Here is a 17,557-nt window from a genome sequence, read left to right as displayed (position 1 = left end):
CCCACCTGCACAGCCCCTTTCGCCACATAAGGTGACATATCCACAGGTTCGGGGGGTCAGGGACACTCTCAGGGCCGTCACGCAGCCTGCCACAATGACCGAGGGGAGCACTTCACAGGTTGGTCTGGTGAGGGCAGAAACAGGAGCAGAGCTCAGCAGCGGTGGCTCCGGGTCAAGGTACAAGGTATGACATCACGTGCCACACACCAGAGCACACGGAGTGAGTCCCATAAAGGACCGAGGGCACGAGCTGCGTCTGACTCACAGGTCAGGACCTCTGGCTTCACTCAGGCTCAGGAGAAGCACAGCCACCCAGGGAGCAAAGGACCGGCACACAGGCGATGGAAACGGAGGTTTATTTAGAGGACAAATCAACAGAGTGGGAAGTGCTGTGACCGCCCTAGTGACGGGTCTGGGGTGGGATGGGCCGGCAGACGAGGCCTGGCTGGCGCTCGGTAAAGTCCAGGAAGACCAGGGCCTTCAGCGTCCACTCAGCCCGAGCCTTGAACAGATGAGTACGTGATCTCCTTCAAACCTGAGGGAGGGAGGAAACAACACGCAGATGCTGTAAAGAGACTCCCGACGTCGAGCAGAGCAAGCAGACAGGTGCAGATGCCACCCGCCGGGCCCCCCAGACCCCCGGGTCCCCAGCCCAGGGGCCACCTTGGGCACAGGCCACATCCGATCATGGCAGCTCTGGTGTCCTGCTCCGTAAGACGAGGCTTCACAAGGAAGCCCGTGTCAGGCGAGACTGACCACGGGGTGCTGCAGAGGTGTGAGCTCTGCAGGGAATGCCAGGCGCGCCCTCCAGGAGCACGACACAGCAGGTGGGGGAGACCCGGCCCTTCAGCGCAGGCGTCCAGGGCTGACGGCACAGCAGCCGACAGAAGTGGGGGCCAAAGAGCCCCACGCAGGACAATGCCTGACACACTGTCGCTCTGCAGAAACTAACATCTGCTCAGTAGGCACAGGGACAACCCACATTTCCAAAGGCTGGGAAAGCTAAGTGAGCGCAGACAGAGCCTCGTGGCACAAATTCATAAAGCCACTAAGGGTTATGCTCACCGAGAGTTTTCACAGAAAGGGGGAAACTCGTGCTGCAACGTTAACTTGAAAAGATCACGAATCAAAGCTACGCAAACACATACATTCGCTCTGCTAAAAACGGAACCAGAGCTAGAAAAAAAGGGGAGCAGAGGGGGCAATGACAGATTCTGAGAGACAGGTTCTGGTGATTTTTCTTTCTTTGCCACACCTTTTCAAAGTTTCCAGTCTCTACTAAATATTACATTATTTTTAAAATTGGCTGGTGGGGAGGATAACACTATATAAAACGCAGTAATACATGATTTTAAATCAAAAGCAAACTGAAAAGGGTTTTTCGGGCTCCGGTGCACAGCTTAGTGAATGACGAAGTCGTGGAATAAGCCCCAGAGGGGTCGGGAGCAGCCTCGTGTCCACCTGGAGTCTCCACCGGGGACAGAGCCCTCGCCTGTCACCTGCTTTGGACAGCGGCCCGTCTAAGGCTGTGTGCCACCGACGCGTCTGCAGGAAGCGAGAGCAGCTACAGCGTCCAAGACCAGAGCCTGGACCTAACAGGGTGTTCGCAGGGCTGGGGAGATGCCCGGGTGGGCCCCCGGCGGGAGCAGGACCAACACGGGCAGCTGTGAAGGAGGAATCGGATCAAGACCAAGGGAACAGGGAGGAAGAACAAGGACCAGGCACTCTCCCTGTGGCCCTACTGTGCCCAGCTGGGACACTGGTCCCGAGTCTCAAGGGACAGGAGGGAGAGACCAACACACAGCTGCGTGGGTTTGTTAGAGGCAACGGCCTGTGTGTTTAACAGCGACTAACCTGCTGACCAGCTGGTTAAGACAAACATGGTTACTTTTATTAAGATTGTCATTTTAAACTCTCAAGGTCTCCTACCTTCCAACTGAGGAAACTCCACAGCCGACCAGTAAAGCGTCGCTGGTTGGTTGGTTCTGGTACACGGACCCTACCTGACCGGCTCTCCGGCACATGGGCTCTAACACACAGGCTGTGACAGTTAATCCTGGCCACGCTGACGGCACACATGTGTGGTCCTCTAGTTCTCTCCGGGCTGCCAGTCCCAGCTATGCCTCACCGTCTTTGCAGGTTAAAAGGTCCCCAGGTTTAGGTGAAAACAAAGGTGAAAGCAGATACCTAGCTCTCTTCCTCCTTTGGTGGCCCAGCAGAGGCAGTAATGCTGCATGAGCTGCTCCAGAAGCTCCATTTCATCCAGGAATTCGAGGCCCTCTATTCTGTGGGGAGGGTTAGAACAGAGCAATACAAATGGAAACAATTTCAAATGATACAGACTCAGTGAAGAGGGGCTACAAACAGGCACGTATGGCACGCTTCCAGTTTGATTCATTTTTATGGACAAAAAGGAAAAAGTACCACAAGTCAACACACAAACTAGAAAAATATTATTTGCATTACAAGTGACAAATGGAAGATCTCCCTGCTATGCTATTGCACTTGAATAAGAAAAACTTCAAAAATTCATTTAAAAGATGGGTGGGGGTGGGGGGATGGATGAAAAGGTGAAGGAAAATCAGAGGCTCAAACTTGCAGCTACAAAATAAGTCCCAGGGATATAAAGTAACCACAGGGAATACGGTCAATGATATCGTAATAACCGTGTACAGTGACAGGTGGCTCCCACACTTAGCGTGGTGACCACAGCGTAAGGTAAACGTGGAATCACTGTGTTGTACACCTGAAATAAACATATCACATGTCAACTATACTTCCATAAAAATGGGCAAGACCAGTTAACTGGAAAAGAAAAACAAGAGGTTTTCCATCTCATTTATGAGCAAGAAATAGAAACTGAAAACGAAGTAACTTTCCAACCATCAGATGGACAAGGAAAGGCTGACACATTCTCTAGAAAGGGCTCGGGGCAGAGGCGCCGCCAGCGTCACTAGCACCATCACAAAACGGGACGGCCTCTCTGGGTTTACGTGTGCACCTGTCGCTCAGCAGTGGCGAAGCGTTTACCCTCAGGCACGAAGACCCATGTTCACAGCCCTTTGCGGCAGCCTCACAGCTGCTGGGCAGCAAAAACCAAAACCCTACAGACAGGAAGAGCTGGCTGGCCACACGAAAGCACAGGCGCACAGGAGGAGACTTGCAGCCGTTTAAAAGACCAGGGCAGGTCTGTCTGTACGCAGCGACACGGAACAGCCTCCAGGACACACCGGGGAATTTAAGAACAAGTGCCTTTGTCAGCAACATGCACAGCTGACTACCAACTAACGGAAAAGTCGGGGTGCACCAACGCATACTGAGGAAGCGATTCAGAGAAACAGGGGACCTGGCCACGTGGTCATCTGGAGAGAGAAGGTACAGGCAGACAGTGGGATGAGGGCTTCTTTTCACTCTATACTAATTGTGCTTTTTTTAATCATATGCTTGTATAATGTTTTTTTCAAAAAACACATTTTAAGTGTAAACGTTTAAATATATACACACACACAAACACACACAAACGTATGAAATAGCTTTTTTAAAGAGTTGTTTTCAAAATATGCACACACCATGGGGATAGAATTCAGGCATTTCCAAAAAAGCATAAAAAAGAAAATAAAAAATGATCCATGTTCCCACTCTTCACAGCAGCGTTTGCCAATATTCTGGTATTACCACTGGTCCAATAGATGTGTGTGTACATGTTTATGTGTGCACGCTTGTATGTATACACGTTTGTGTGTGCACACTTGTGTACACTGTGTGTGCATGCTTGTGTGTACACGTTTGTGTGTGCATGCTTGTTTGTGTGCACGCTTGTGTGTGTGCACGTTTGTGTGCATGCTTGTGCACATTTCTGTATCTGTGTACTCATCCCTGCACTGGTCTGCAGGCCTAAGGGACACGTCTGATGTGAGACTCTCTAGCCATAAAGTGCTTTGCTTCCTTCCTAACTAATCAGAAGACGTCCAAGACACATTTCCAAAAACCAAGTTCTAGAAGAAAGCAGCACCGTAACAGGTGGTCAGTACAAGGTCAGCTACCAGGAGACACTAGATGGTGACACCGTTCATGAGAACGTGGTCTCCACACGCAAGTCTAGGCGTGGCCTGTTTCGATCACACATGGCACACAGTAGGCATTCAGCGTCTGTTAAATCAACAGGGCTGCCTGAGGCCTCTTCTTCTGCATCTGGCAAGAAACCCTGGAAAATGTGGACACAGCACTCGGCACTCACAGAGCTGGGGGCACCGCTCATCCTGGGGTGGGCAGACCAGAGCCGCCAGCCTCTGCTGGGGACACATGTGGTGTCTCCAAAAAGCCACGGCAACACGAGACGAACGACCGCCCAGAAGGTGCCCCCTCGTGGCCGATGCCAGCTGCAGCTCCTCCCTGGGCACCTAGGACTTCTCCATGACAAGGGCCAGACCAGGGCTATGAAAGTCGTCTGGACTCACAGCAAGTGAAAACCAGCCCATGGGAATGGAAAACTCTCAAAGGACCCAGGAAGCACTGTCCTGATCACAGAGAGACAGCGCAGACCCTCAAGGCTCTGAGGTACAGACTTGGAAAGGGTGACACTGCTAAAAGGTGATGAAGTTCTGTGGAGAAGCAAGAGCGAAGGTTCTTCTCACCGTCTCGCAAGAGACCGGACTCTCCAGCACCTCATACCTGCAGGTCGCCCAAAGCCAAGAGGAAGCACAAAGGCGGAAGCACGGAACCATTATCTAAAGACCTGCTGACTCCCCCACCGTGCAGACAGGTGTGTGGGGAGCACCCTCCAGAGTTTTCTGTAAGAGGGAAATGAAAACAGAGCACACGCACCACAACCCACCCCCACACACCCACGTATCGCAGGAACGCTGTGCACCCTCAAACAGGCTGTGCAAGCCCTCGATGCTTTGATACATAAAGATAAATACAACCTGTTGTTCGGGTCTTTAAAAAGGAGGGTGGTCTACAGACTAATATGTGTAATATGACTCTACTGATTCCGAAAACAGAAATCTGTACGTCAACACAGCTTTCTCTGCATATGCGTAGAAAGAGAACGCCCCCGCCTGAGCTCTCTGAAGGGGTGCAGCTGAAAAGCACACCTAGCACACACTTCATGGACTCCATGTGGCCTGAAAAGGGCTCTAGAATGCAGAGTGTGTATTTCTTTATAATGAGAGAAAAGTCCATTTAAAAATCCATGAGCAGACTCTCCCCTCGTAGCAGCCCCCAGGCAACCTCGCTTTCCTCCCTCCCCCACGCTCACCCCCACCCAAGGCTCACGCCAAAATCCACCTCCGAGGCTGCTCTGGGAACTGCCCAGGTGTCACTGCTTACTCTGAGGAGGTCACCCGTTTTGGCATAAACCCCACCTGGGCCACGAGCCAAAGAGCTGCTCTCAGGGTCCCAGCAGGTCCCACCCGGGAGCTGGTGGCCCGTTCCACAGCGAGCCTAGCAGGCGCGGGTGGTGTCCGTGTGCAGGCTGAGGAAGCGGGCCGCGACCCCCGCACGCCGTACCTGCTGACTTCGGCCCGCGGTAACTGACTGTACAGCTCCATCATGTCCACGGCCGACGCGACCTCCCACCCGTTTGACAGGAGCCGTTCCTTCTAAAACACGCGGGGGAGAGAAATGGAGAACTCTCGTCAACCCGATGCCCTCTCAGCACGTGGGGTCTTTGTCACGCCTCCTCTCACAAGCCCACCTGGCTCCAGTCTCCTCCTTCTCATTGCCTGGAGTTCTACACCGACCACGCACTGTTACCTACTTGAATGGGGCAGGGGTGGGAGGTGCCTCTCCAGCCAAAAATGACGTCTTTAAAAAGAAGGGGGACTACAATAGATTCCAAGAGATTTAGGGAAATATCAGCCAAAGTGTGGATCGTGTTTGCATTCTGATTCACATGTCCCAACTATCAACATGCTTTTAAACAACTGGGGGAAACTGAATGTGAACTGGGTGTCAGATGCCACGAGTTACTGCCGACGTCACGTGGAGCCGTGATCATGATCTCGTCACTGTCCTGGGGGACGAGGCCCTACTGGCAGGAGGCTCACACTGACGTGTTTATGGGGGAAAGGATATCCTGTCTGTCTTTTGCCTTAAAACATTCCAACACCACTACCAACAAGAGACTTGGAGAGGCGGGGTGATAAACAAATCAGCATTTGCAAACCATTAATTATTGAAGCTGCATGACGGGACAAGGGGCTCACTTCACTGTTCCCTGTACTTTTCTGTTGTGTGAAAAACTACAGACTAAGAAGCTGAAGTAACAGGGTGGGGGAAAACACGTCTTTTCCGTGGGAAAGCGGTCTGGGTCCCCAGCACGGTCTGACTCAGTGGCCCACGTCTCATGTTCTCTGACGTGCGAGGGGCAGGTGGCTGAGGGCAGGAAAGGGCGTCCCGCCAGCGGTCTGACCTGTGACTCCAAGGATTTGCAGGTTTCCACGCCCGCCAGGTCACACTGCCGCCTGCGCAGGTTTTCTATCATGATGTGTCCAAAACGGTCGCCCATGTTCACCTGCAGGGACAGGAGGCCGGGTGTCAGCACGCGGGCTTCCTCTCCAGGCACACAGGACACGACACCCCACAGGGACCAGGCCCAGCCACGGCTGTCACCCAGGCCAGCCAGTGGGCGGGCAGCCCCCATCAACACTGCCTGTGGCTTCACGACCCACTGCCACCACCCCCTCCCACATATGTGCCTGCACGCGTGTGCAAAGGTACAAGGCTGTTCACTGCAGTGCGAAGCAGAAGAGAAGAACCTGGAACGAACTCAAATACCCATCATTGGGACTTAAATAAATTCTGGTAGATTTCATATAATGAAATAATCTAAAGTGACAAAAACAGGAAAGGAACACATACATATATATAGATACAGATACAGAATGAGCTCTAAGATCAAAGAACTCCTGAAAAATAAGACACAGAGGAATGTGGACAGTATTCTCCCATCTGCCTTTAAGAAAAAAAAAAATATCTCTACATTAATATGCACATAGAAAAATTCTGGAATCTGGCAGCACTGCTTCCCAGGGTAGAGGGCTGAGGTCTGGGGTACGAGAGACTAAATTTTCCTTGTCTACCCTTTTGTACTATTTGATTTTTTTTTAATTCTGCACGTGGTATGACTTTTGAATAAAAAATCAAGTTTCAAAGGCCATAATCAACACGTCACAAAACATAACCTCATGTGAGCTACTGTAGCATGTAAAATACAGAGTGCCAAAAAAATGTATACACATTTTAAGAAAGGAAAACTGTATTAATTGTAATACTCAGTATATACCAATAACAAAAGATAAACACAAGTCACCTTTGCCTTCTGCAGTTACAAGAGGTGCTCAAAGTGGTTCCCATCAGCGTCCAGACACTTCTGATGACGGCAAACTACTGCTTGAGCATAAATAACATCTCTTAAAATGTGTACACTTTTTTTGGCACCGCCACATATACACATTGTTACTTTGTCACATGTGCTACTGTAGCATATACACATTTTTACTCTGTCATATGCACAGTAATAAAAACTCATCACTAACAACATGGAAAATGATTCTCAGAGTTCGTATGACGACAAGGTCCAGTGGATGTTCTTTGTTGGGTGCATAAAGCCAGGTGGCACTAGTGGTCACAGTGCACACTGTTCATTCAGGGAACAGGGGTTTTGTGATGACATACACAGTCGTTTCACTGCCTCACTTGCGTCCTGGCCTGACGTTTAACAGCTGTGAGACTGCAGACAAGCCGCCTACCCGGGGGCCCTGGTCCCGTCCAGGAAACCACGACGGTCCGAGGACCTACCTGGTGGGGTGTGGTGACGATGAAGTTAATGTATGTGAGTCTTGTTCTGCCCATAGTCAGTAGAGTCTAAGAATTTGCTGTCATTGTCACCGTTACAGAAGCTACTATCATCCGTGTAGTTGTCATCGTAAACTACTAAGTAGGAAGTAACGTAAGGCATCGAGCCACTGACAAGGGAGGGTGTGATGGGCCTCGACTTGTTGGAAAATTATGGAATGAAGGTCCGTGTATGTTATTCACAAAGTGCAGGTGGCATGTGGTGTGAGCAGCTCAGGGCCAGCTGTGGACACGCTAGAGCAGCACGCTGCCGGGCCTGCTCCAGCGACAGGATCCCCGCTCAAAATTCACTCAGCCGACGACATCCATCTGGTGTTGGATAAAGGCTCGCTGAACGCAAGGACACCCAAATGAAGCCAGGTGGACAGAGCAGTACACACCCGACGCGTGGGGAAACGGGGAAAGCAGATTCATTTCCCCCAGGCGTGGTGTCCCAAGAGCAAGGACAGCTCCCTGCCTTATTCACAGCAGGAACGAAAGACCAAGGAGGCCAGCTGCCCGCACAGCCACTCACCAGGACTGCAGAGCGAGTGTGAGGACTGGCCCCAGGTAAAGAAGGAAGGAAGGAAACCAACCAGCCCGGAGCCACTGGGAGGGTGGGGACGAGGTCAGGAGGCCAGGGTAGAGCCCTAACCTGTCAGGATTACATAACCTCGGGCAAGGCCCTCCCCGGACTGCTCTCATCTGTAATAAAATTTAGAAATAAAATGACCGAAAATAGAATCAATAAAACTAAAGTAAGACAAACAATAAAAAGAACGAGCACACATTCAGTGCTTCTCCTGTGCCCACAGCGAAAGCCCGTGACGACCAAGAGCTGCATCCTTCTCTCTTTCTAAACAAAGGACGGGGCCCAGGGAGCTGCCAGCCGCAGCCACCACACACCCACACTCAGGGCAGCGTGGTGACTGCCGGTGCACGTTAACCCCTTCACTCCTCACCGCGACCCTAGCAAGTCGGGACTTTTGTTTTCAGATGAGGACACGGCCCAGAGTGGTTGTGTGACTCGGCCGGGTCACACAGCTGGGCCGTCTACTTCCCGAGCATGGACTCCCAGCCCCCAAGTAATTCTGCCTACAGTCACCCAGTCAGTAATAAGAACGAGAGCCAAGATTCAGACCTGGCTGGATGGTTCTGAAGCTCTGAAACAACCCTTTCTGCACTAGATCAGAAGACAGAAACGGCGGCCAGGGAGCCAAACTTGGTGATTTTCCAAATCAGGGAATTCTATATTAACATCCTGCATTTCCAACTTCTCCCAAAAAGCTGGGTCTTCCGACAACCCTGGGCCCTGGGCCCCACATGGTGACGACTGGCTGCACCTGAGCGTGGCTGCTTCTGTGAGACGGGACATCAAAGCTCCCTCACCCCCACCACTCGACACCGCTCACCTGGCCACCCCCCTCTGTTTGCATCACCTGAGCCCGCGGCCCCTGCTGACCACAGCCCAGACTCCTCCATCAAGAGCTCGGACTCGACAGGAAATATGACGAGAAAGTAAGAACTCAAAAACTCTTACAAGGGCCGAGACAGAAGTTCCAAAACCTCTGGCTGAAATCTAGCAGGAAGTCAGGAGTAGTGGGCCCGTTGGCATCGATTAATAAAGAAAACGTGTGTGTGGCCGGAGCAGAGGGGAGAGCATGAGTGGGGGCTGCCGAGGACCAGCAGAGTCCACGCCGTGCCCCCCTCACCTGTTCTCACCTGTTCATAGTTGACGAACATGGCCGTCCCAAAGCTGCTGGCCGCCCACTTGATCAGGTTTGCAGACTGCTCAGGACTCATGTAGACCAGCACACACTCGGTTATCAGGAGCGTCGGCAACCTTGAGGGGAGAGAGAGCTGCACGTGAGCTTCCAGCAGCCTGGGCTCCAGGTGAGCACGTGTGGTCCTGGGCGGGCACGTCAGGCCCAGGAGAACAGGAGCGCCACACAAACACTGTGTCATGGCACGTACACAAGTGTGACACCATCGCCACCCCAAGTCTGATTCTGTATAAAGGTGAGCTGTGAGCAGCAGTTTGTCTGCTGGTGAAATGTATTCAATGGCTACGAATTCTCCTCCACCCTGCAGGCACCACGAAATGGCCGCTCCGCCACTCAAGAACTGGGTTCATGTCCCTCCCTCAGAACCCGGGTCAGCCACGAGCTCACGGTGGCCCAGGGGACAGCAGCAGGCACCATGCAGGGAGCAGCTTCACCATCACTCACACACACGCTGGCTCTCCTGCTGCAGGAGGGGAGAAGGAAGGCGCCTACGCACGTGCACGTGTGCTCACACATATACACACACGTGTGCACACACATGCACACATGTACACACACAACTGAACCCCAGGGGACATTAGCTAAGCCTTCCCCCAGCAGAAAAACCGCCCGGCTAAGCCCAAACTGCCAACTCAGACTCCCGGGCAAGTGAACTGAGTTGTTTTAAACCATTGAGTCTGGAAGGATTCATTACAGTCAAGAGCTGGCTGATACAATGTAGAAATGCTGGTATTTATTCATGTAACGGAATCTAATTCTTCTTTTGTAAGTTTTTAACATCAGGAATTGAAAACGTGAACAGTCGTCAGAAATTACGTTATTAATTAGTATGCATTCTGACTTACCAGACCCAAAGGACGGAACAAATTATGAAACAGGAAAAGCAACAAACTCCTACGTTAACATCTAAAAGCCTTAATTTTTGAAAGAGGTCACAGATTTAAAAACAAAACAACAACAAAACATGCCCCTATCAGATAACTACCAAGCAGGAGAGGTCAGACTGGAAACGGGGTGCGATTCCCGGATGCAGAGGGCTCCAGGCCTGTGATTTTCAGCTTTCACCAACCTACTGATCCTCACTCACTAATGCGCCCAGAAAGCGAATGCTGACCTTGAGCATGAAGACATCCCTCCCGCTGTAAGAACACACTACAGCCCGCAACCTGTGAGCCGTACCAAGGGCTCCCCAAAGCAAGAAGAGGCATGACTACTCGTCACAGGGTATTGACATGGCTCTCTGAATACTCGGTGAGACAAGGACGCAGAAATTGCAGCTGGAGTGACAGCAGTAGGCCTGTTACAGCCGTGCCTAACATTTGGGCGGGTGGGTACCGAAATCCTGACGACGACCTGCTGGGTGACTGTAGGCTAAACACGGAAACAAGAGCTGCATAAGCAAAAGGTGTGAGAAAGGCCGAGCTTTCACCCCTACACTTCCCTGCCCTCTGCCGCCCAAAGCTCACCTGTGTTAGAACCTGCCTTTACCCGCCTTCCTCCACTCAGAAGAATGGGGGGTTTCCCTTCCCTCCACGGACTGTTAGCCTCAGTCCACACTCCACACCCTCCCTCTCTCTCTAGCAAGGGTCCCCCGGCTGCCAATTTCTGTAATCATTTGCCACTGATTCTCTGCCTTCAATTTATTCTTTAAAATCACATTCCCTGACTGTACCCTGCCCTCAAACCTCTCCCTTGAGTTACTTACTTCGAATATTCTTAAAAATGTCATCTTCACACACACACCCCCCCCAGGAGGCTGTGTAGACGTGTCTCTGCCTCCCACTAACTCCGACTCCAGTCTAACCACGGGCAGCATCGCTGTGCTAAGCCACCCATCTCTGCGCTCCTGTGCTCCCAGAGGCCCCTCTCTCGGGAATTTGGTGTGAACGGTTCTGGTCCATTTCAACAGTTCTTGTGATGTATATAACGGATCATGAAAATACACTTCGGCGGGGCGGGGGCATGATTTTACACATCTGCTATCACACTACACTATTACTCTGTACCCTGATTGCTTTTTCCACCCAGCATTAAATCTGGAGCTCTCCATGCTGACCTAGGCCAGGCCGGCAGGTTACATGTTACTCAGCCACTCTCCTCCGATGGACACTTAGGTTGTTTCTCATTTCTGGCTACTGAAAACGGTGGCGGCAGTGAACGTCCTCCTGTGCACATGTGCAGGGGACATGCCTGGGACTGGAGTTGCCCTGCCTGTGGTTCACACAGAGTTACTTCCGGGTTGTGCCTCCCAACGGCCGTGCCAAGTTCACTGCCACCAGGGTTGCAGAACCGTCCCTTATCCCACGGACCCTCGTCGGCACTTGAGAATGTCAGACTTTCACATTTTTGCCCAGTTGGTGGGAGTAAAATGGAACTTCATGTAATTACTACTGAAGATCAGTACCCTTTCATGTGACGTACAGTGTCTGCTTTGAGCTGCCTGGTCATCTGTTCTGCGCCCATTTTTCTGTGGGACCTTTTTTTTTTTACAGTAGCTGTTCTTTATATATTAAGGACGCTAGCTAGTCCTTTCTTTGTACGTTGCAATTGTATGCTTCTATGTATACAATTCTCTTCTCTCAAACTGTTTATACTACACGTCAGTAACTTACAAAAGAAATACAGGTGATTTGGATGTAAAAACAGACTTGAAAAATAGTGCTTCTAAAACATTTCAGAAAATGACTCTACGTAGCAACGAAATAATCGCAGAACAAAAAATGGGACGTGGCGTCACACTGCACTTGCAGCCGGCCTTATCTCGTATTAGCATGAAACCACAAATGTGTAATAGATTAAAAAACAGTCTCACTGTGTATTCATGTTACATTTCTTTAGTTTCTCTTCCAGTTCAGGTATGTCGCGGAGGTCGGCTCCAATGATGGCATATCTCTTTGAATCCAACATGTGTCCGTCTGCAAATACAAGCAGACATCATCTCAACAAAAAATAATCAATCAAGAGATTATAATTTCAGTGGACATGGTTTCTTCAAAATGAAATTCTCTGTTTTTCTCCATTATAAAAATATATTCTCATCATTTTTAAAAATCAGATAAAAGGAGGGTGAAAAATTAACTAAAATCATGCCTTCTAAAGACAGCTTTTAGTGTTTTGGTGTGTAATATTCCAGACTTTTTTCCTTTGTGCTTAAACTCATATGCACAACACAAACATAGCCTCTCTCTCTCTCTCTCTCTCTCTCTCTCTCTCTCTCACACACACACACACACAAACACACACACACGCACCCACATGCACGCACCATCTTTAAAAAGGAAAGAGGGAAAAGGCCAAAAGACTCACACAGTCCTTGCATTGCTTGGGTTAAGGATACTTGCCGATTTGAAGTGTGCCCTCTGAATGTAAATCTACAATAGGTTTTGACAGGACAGGCTTGTACCTACAGGAAGGTGGGAAAGAGGAGAAAGGTGAGTCACGTGGCTGAGTGACCGCAGAAATGCTGACAGCATCTGTGAACATGACCAGCCTGGGTTGCCACGGTGGGGTCTCCTGTTCAACTCCGTGTGACCTGAGGCACGTACAGTAAAACATCAGTGGGCACAGGCCTCGGCTTAGGTCCGCTAAGCATTACACTCAGAATCTGACTCACTCACAAACTGATCATGAAACAATCGGACTCAGAAATGGCCAACAACAGGCTAGCAAGAAACTTCCCCCATGTGCCAGTGTTTGTCAAGCCATCTCTAGTTTCTGGCCTCTTCTCAAACACAGTTTTAAAGACAGCTACTGTTCTCACACATAACTGAAAAAGCGGACTCTTATTCAGACCTAAAGTTCAGTAACATTTACGTGACAACTCCCCTCATCAAGAATGCGCAAATCAGAAACCAGAGAGCTAAACTTTTAGCCTCCCGACAACTGCACGGACGCCCCAGGAAGCCACGTGGGCCTGAATTTGGAGCCTCCTTCCTCTCACTTCACCGCGTCTATCCCGCGGAACTGGCTCTGATCTGACCAGAAGCCACACTTACTTGATGCAATGAAGCTTCCTGGTGACGATCGTTGGAAAGTCGACCTCAAAGTATTTCCTTGGGAGCAGACCTTGATCCTGAGAAAACACAGTGAGCTTTATAAGTCCTTGTTCATGTGCACATTTACAGACCATCTACACACACCAAACACAGGGCCCTAAAGAGCGCCGGGCACTGAGGGTTTCCAACCAGGGGAATCACACAGTCAGGAAGGCCCCTGCAGGTCACTTAGGTCTCGGCACGGAGAACGCCCAGAGGAAACGGTCAGGCGGTCACTGCAGGCACCGGGTAAGGAGAAAAGGGAGCCTGCGGCAGGGAGCGGCTGCGGGATGGAGGAGGGAGCAGGTGCTTTGGACGAGGGGCACGACAGCATCTGTCAAAGGCAGCTTGGGACCGAGTGGCACAGGTCTGGGAACCAACATAAGCAGTGGGTGTGGCCAGCAGGTTGGGGGTGAACAAAAATGAAACAGCCACGGTCTGAAAGCGTCACACGTAATGAGGGCAAGTGTGACCCAGTGACCCACGTGTCTGTCCTGGGACAGTGGGGCACAGTGGGTGGAAAAGGGCAGGTACTGGTGGGGGCAGGGTTCTACCCCAGCCCCACTGCGGGTTTTCTGGGAGGCTTCCAGGGTCACACAACCATCTGGGCCAAGGTTTTCTCATTTGAAAAGTAGAGAAAATGATAAGACCTCATGGGTTGTGAGGGTTAACGAGGAAACACACGAGTGACACTCAGACGCGTGTGTCTTGTTACGTACAGACACAGGTACGTGGGTGTGAGCCCTGCCTTCCCGTGTGAAAGGCCCACACACACTCACACACACGGCCCTGCTTCCCCCTCTGCTGGCCCCAAACCACCCAGTCGCCCACAGCCATCCCAGCACTGTCTCCAGCCACGCCCTGTCCTGTCAATCAGCCAGCCCCGCCCACCATTTTCGAAGGTGACGGTCCCCTGGGTGCTGTCACCACCTGTGCAGACAACATCTGTATAACGACAGCCCTCCGTCTTGATCTGCGACACTCTTCACCCACTAAGACTTAGCAAGAAGCCAGGCGCACCTCACCTGGCCGCCAGCTGGGTCTCCCCGGGGACGCTCTAAACCCCGACGCCCACCTGCACCTCAAACCCCAGGAGCACAGAGCCGCGTGTTTAAAACACGATGAAGAAGGAAGAAGAAAGTTGGTGAGAGCCAGAGCCTGGTGGTGCATGGGGCGAGGGTAAGGAGGACACCTGGGCACGCAAAGGTGACAGAAACAAGAGGCGGAGAACAGGTAACAGGTTCGGAGGGCAGCAGACCCCAGCGCTGTGGAATGGGGCAGAAGTCATGAGCGAGCACTTCCTAGTCAGAAGGGGACACCGTAAGACAGGCACCAGGCTTGTGGGGTCCGCTGCCCCCAGCCACGTGGAGCGTGGTCCCCAGTGACAATCTGAGGGTCGGGTCTGGGGAGAGGCGGCAGGAGGGGCAGAGAGACAGACAAGACGGTGTCCTGACGTCTGCCCGACCTGCAGTCGGCTAAGGAAACGCTCCTGGAGGATGCGTGGAAATACCTTCCGCTGGGAAATTCTACCGCTCCTCCCCAGGACTTGTCCCCCAGATGTAAGAGGGAAGGTGAGTGTGGCGTTCCAGAAGACCGTGAGGGCCATGCACACAGGTGGCGAGGGGGGCAGAGCGGCCTGCGTCTCCGGGACGTGTCCCTGGAAAGCCCCGCGCGCTCCCCCAGCTTCTGCTCCCTCGCCCCTCACGAGGATTCCGAATAAGAGGTCACCATGGGCTCTCCAGAGAAGACGTCCTCTCTCCCGCTGTCACGGCTGTGGGACTGAGGCTTCAATGGTTCTCTGTGGCCCTGGGGACACTCCACTTCCACGTGGCTTGCGTGTCACAGGGGCAGAGGACACCCAGGACTGTGTATAACGCCCAGAGAGCAGCCAGGGTACCCCCCAACTCAAAGGGGACCCGACGTGGCCGACGGCCTCTCAGGCCACCCAAATGGACCCTGTTGCCCCCATATACCTGACCCTTTGGTTGTGCACAAGCAGAATTCAAGGGACACCATGAAACTGGGTGTTCCCTCACCCTTTAGTCTTTGTGACAACACCAGCCTTCCCTGGTCCCACCCTCGCCCGCCACCAGAGACAGGGTCCTCAACCATCCAAGGGGTCTCAGGCCCTGGGAGCCGTGACCGAGCTCACACAGCAGGGGCAGCTTCGCCTCGGCTGGTGCAGCCAGGGGCCCCCTGATGGGGGGGCATCAGACAGCAAGACTGACAACACGGTTTTCTCCGCTCTCACAGGAGCACATAAAACGGGAACCAGCCAACGTCTGTGAAGGGCCAGAAAGGAAGCATTTCGGACTTTGCAGGCCTGCTGGTCTCTGCTGTCACAGCACCAAGGCAGCCATGGACGGAGGTAAACAAACGGGGATGGCTGCGTCCCAGGAAACTTTAGTCACAAAAACAGGAGGCAGGCCAGATTTTGCCCGTGCAACCTCTGCTCTAAAGAGCAAACAAGCATATATTGCTTTTTAAAAAAGAGGAACTTTGGATTTTCAAAAAACCCTTTTGAGCAACACAAAACTTCCACAAAGGACTTTCAGAGCCTGTGCTATTCTTCCTTCCATCCTCACTGCGGACGGACAACCTTTCTCTTGGAAGGGGCACGGAAGCCTCGGGGTACCCCGCTCAGGTTTATCAACTATTAACCCGCCGACAAAACAGGGAAGAAAATACCATGTGACCACGTCAGAGGGTCCCAGCCCAAGGGGGGACCTGCGCAGGGGCCCGTCCACCAGCCACACGTCCTTGCGTCTGCTCCACTTCCTCCCGCCACAGCACGGTCACCTGCGGTGACCCCCAACAAACACAGGCTGTCACAGAGGACAGAAGGATGGAGAACCGAGCCCAGCAGCCAGGCCTGAGGCCGTGAGGAGGCTGCTGATTTCCTGCACGAGTGAGCGAGGCCTTCTCATGGGGTGAGTTGAAGAGGCCGGGAGCTACGCAGGCCGGGCTGCACCAGACACTCTAATTTATCTCCCTGTATGTCTCAGGGAATCTGGGGACACGCACGTCCCATGCCTGCTACACGACCAACCTCACAGCACCAAGAGAGGTCTGTACACAGCCGCCAGACAAGAAACGCCGTCAGTGGGGTCGCAGTAGGGAAGAGGTTGGTGGTCAGGTTCCGGCCCAGGAGTCGCAGGCCTGCCGTTTGCTGCCGGTCCTGCCACCACCTGGACCCAAGCCCCTCACCTGTCAGTGAGTGTGGCTGAACCTGCCCCTGGACCCTAACGGGGCAGCTAGGGATCGTGTCACCATCACCTCACCATGCAAGCCACCAAATTCCACCCAAGACCCTGTTGTGCCGACAGCAAAATGTTAGTTATCGTCCAAATTACAAATGCACGTCCTCGGTCTCAGCGCTGCCACTGGCAGAATGTTTTCTCCTGATACATCTCCACATGTGCAGAGGGAAACGTACACTCGGATATTTGTCATAACCCGGTTTGTGACAGCGAAAGATAAGAGACAACACTCAGGGGCCATGACGTGTGGCCTGTGAGGACGTGCCAGCCGCTGGGGATGGGGCGGGACAGGCCGCCACAGTGTCCCTTTTAACATATTTTTAAATTTTTGGAACCAGGTGAACACCTTCAAAACCTCAAATGCAAACCACTGAGGAAAGAGGAGGAGTTTGAACTGACCTTTAATGTCCAGAAGGTGGTGTCCATCCCAGCGCCGAGGTTGATAATTTGACAATGACATTCTGTCTTCCGCAGAAACGCCTTTATAAGCTCACTAATGCCATGGACTCGAGCAAAATACCCTGAGAAAGAGACAGAGAAACAAGCTGTTGCTTGCTTAGTGACGACAGAAAGGGCCCCTCAAAGCGGCAGGAAAGGGACACAACCCTCTCCTGTCTTCTTCACGGTGTGAAGAAGGTCA

At 52.1% G+C, this 17,557-nt stretch overlaps 1 protein-coding gene across 1 annotated transcript in view; it reads right to left on the bottom strand.

The window, feature by feature from the left end:
* Positions 1–337: 337 nt before the first annotated feature.
* Positions 338–17,557, bottom strand: part of LCMT1 (leucine carboxyl methyltransferase 1) — a 28,283-nt gene continuing 11,063 nt past the window's right edge. The window contains exons 3-11 of the mRNA XM_033101007.1: positions 17,317–17,438; positions 13,619–13,695; positions 12,965–13,026; positions 12,436–12,538; positions 9,562–9,682; positions 6,416–6,517; positions 5,512–5,603; positions 2,188–2,285; positions 338–535 (exon numbers count right to left, since the gene is read on the bottom strand). Coding sequence (XP_032956898.1) covers positions 492–535; positions 2,188–2,285; positions 5,512–5,603; positions 6,416–6,517; positions 9,562–9,682; positions 12,436–12,538; positions 12,965–13,026; positions 13,619–13,695; positions 17,317–17,438 — 821 coding nt within the window. The 3' untranslated portion in view covers positions 338–491. The remainder of the gene's footprint in view (positions 536–2,187; positions 2,286–5,511; positions 5,604–6,415; positions 6,518–9,561; positions 9,683–12,435; positions 12,539–12,964; positions 13,027–13,618; positions 13,696–17,316; positions 17,439–17,557) is intronic.

The sequence above is a fragment of the Rhinolophus ferrumequinum genome, assembly GCF_004115265.2.
Source record: "Rhinolophus ferrumequinum isolate MPI-CBG mRhiFer1 chromosome 15 unlocalized genomic scaffold, mRhiFer1_v1.p scaffold_54_arrow_ctg1_1, whole genome shotgun sequence".
NCBI classification, from domain to species: domain Eukaryota; kingdom Metazoa; phylum Chordata; class Mammalia; order Chiroptera; family Rhinolophidae; genus Rhinolophus; species Rhinolophus ferrumequinum.
The sequence above is the reverse complement of the archived record's forward strand: the minus strand, read 5'-3'. Positions and strand labels throughout refer to the sequence as shown.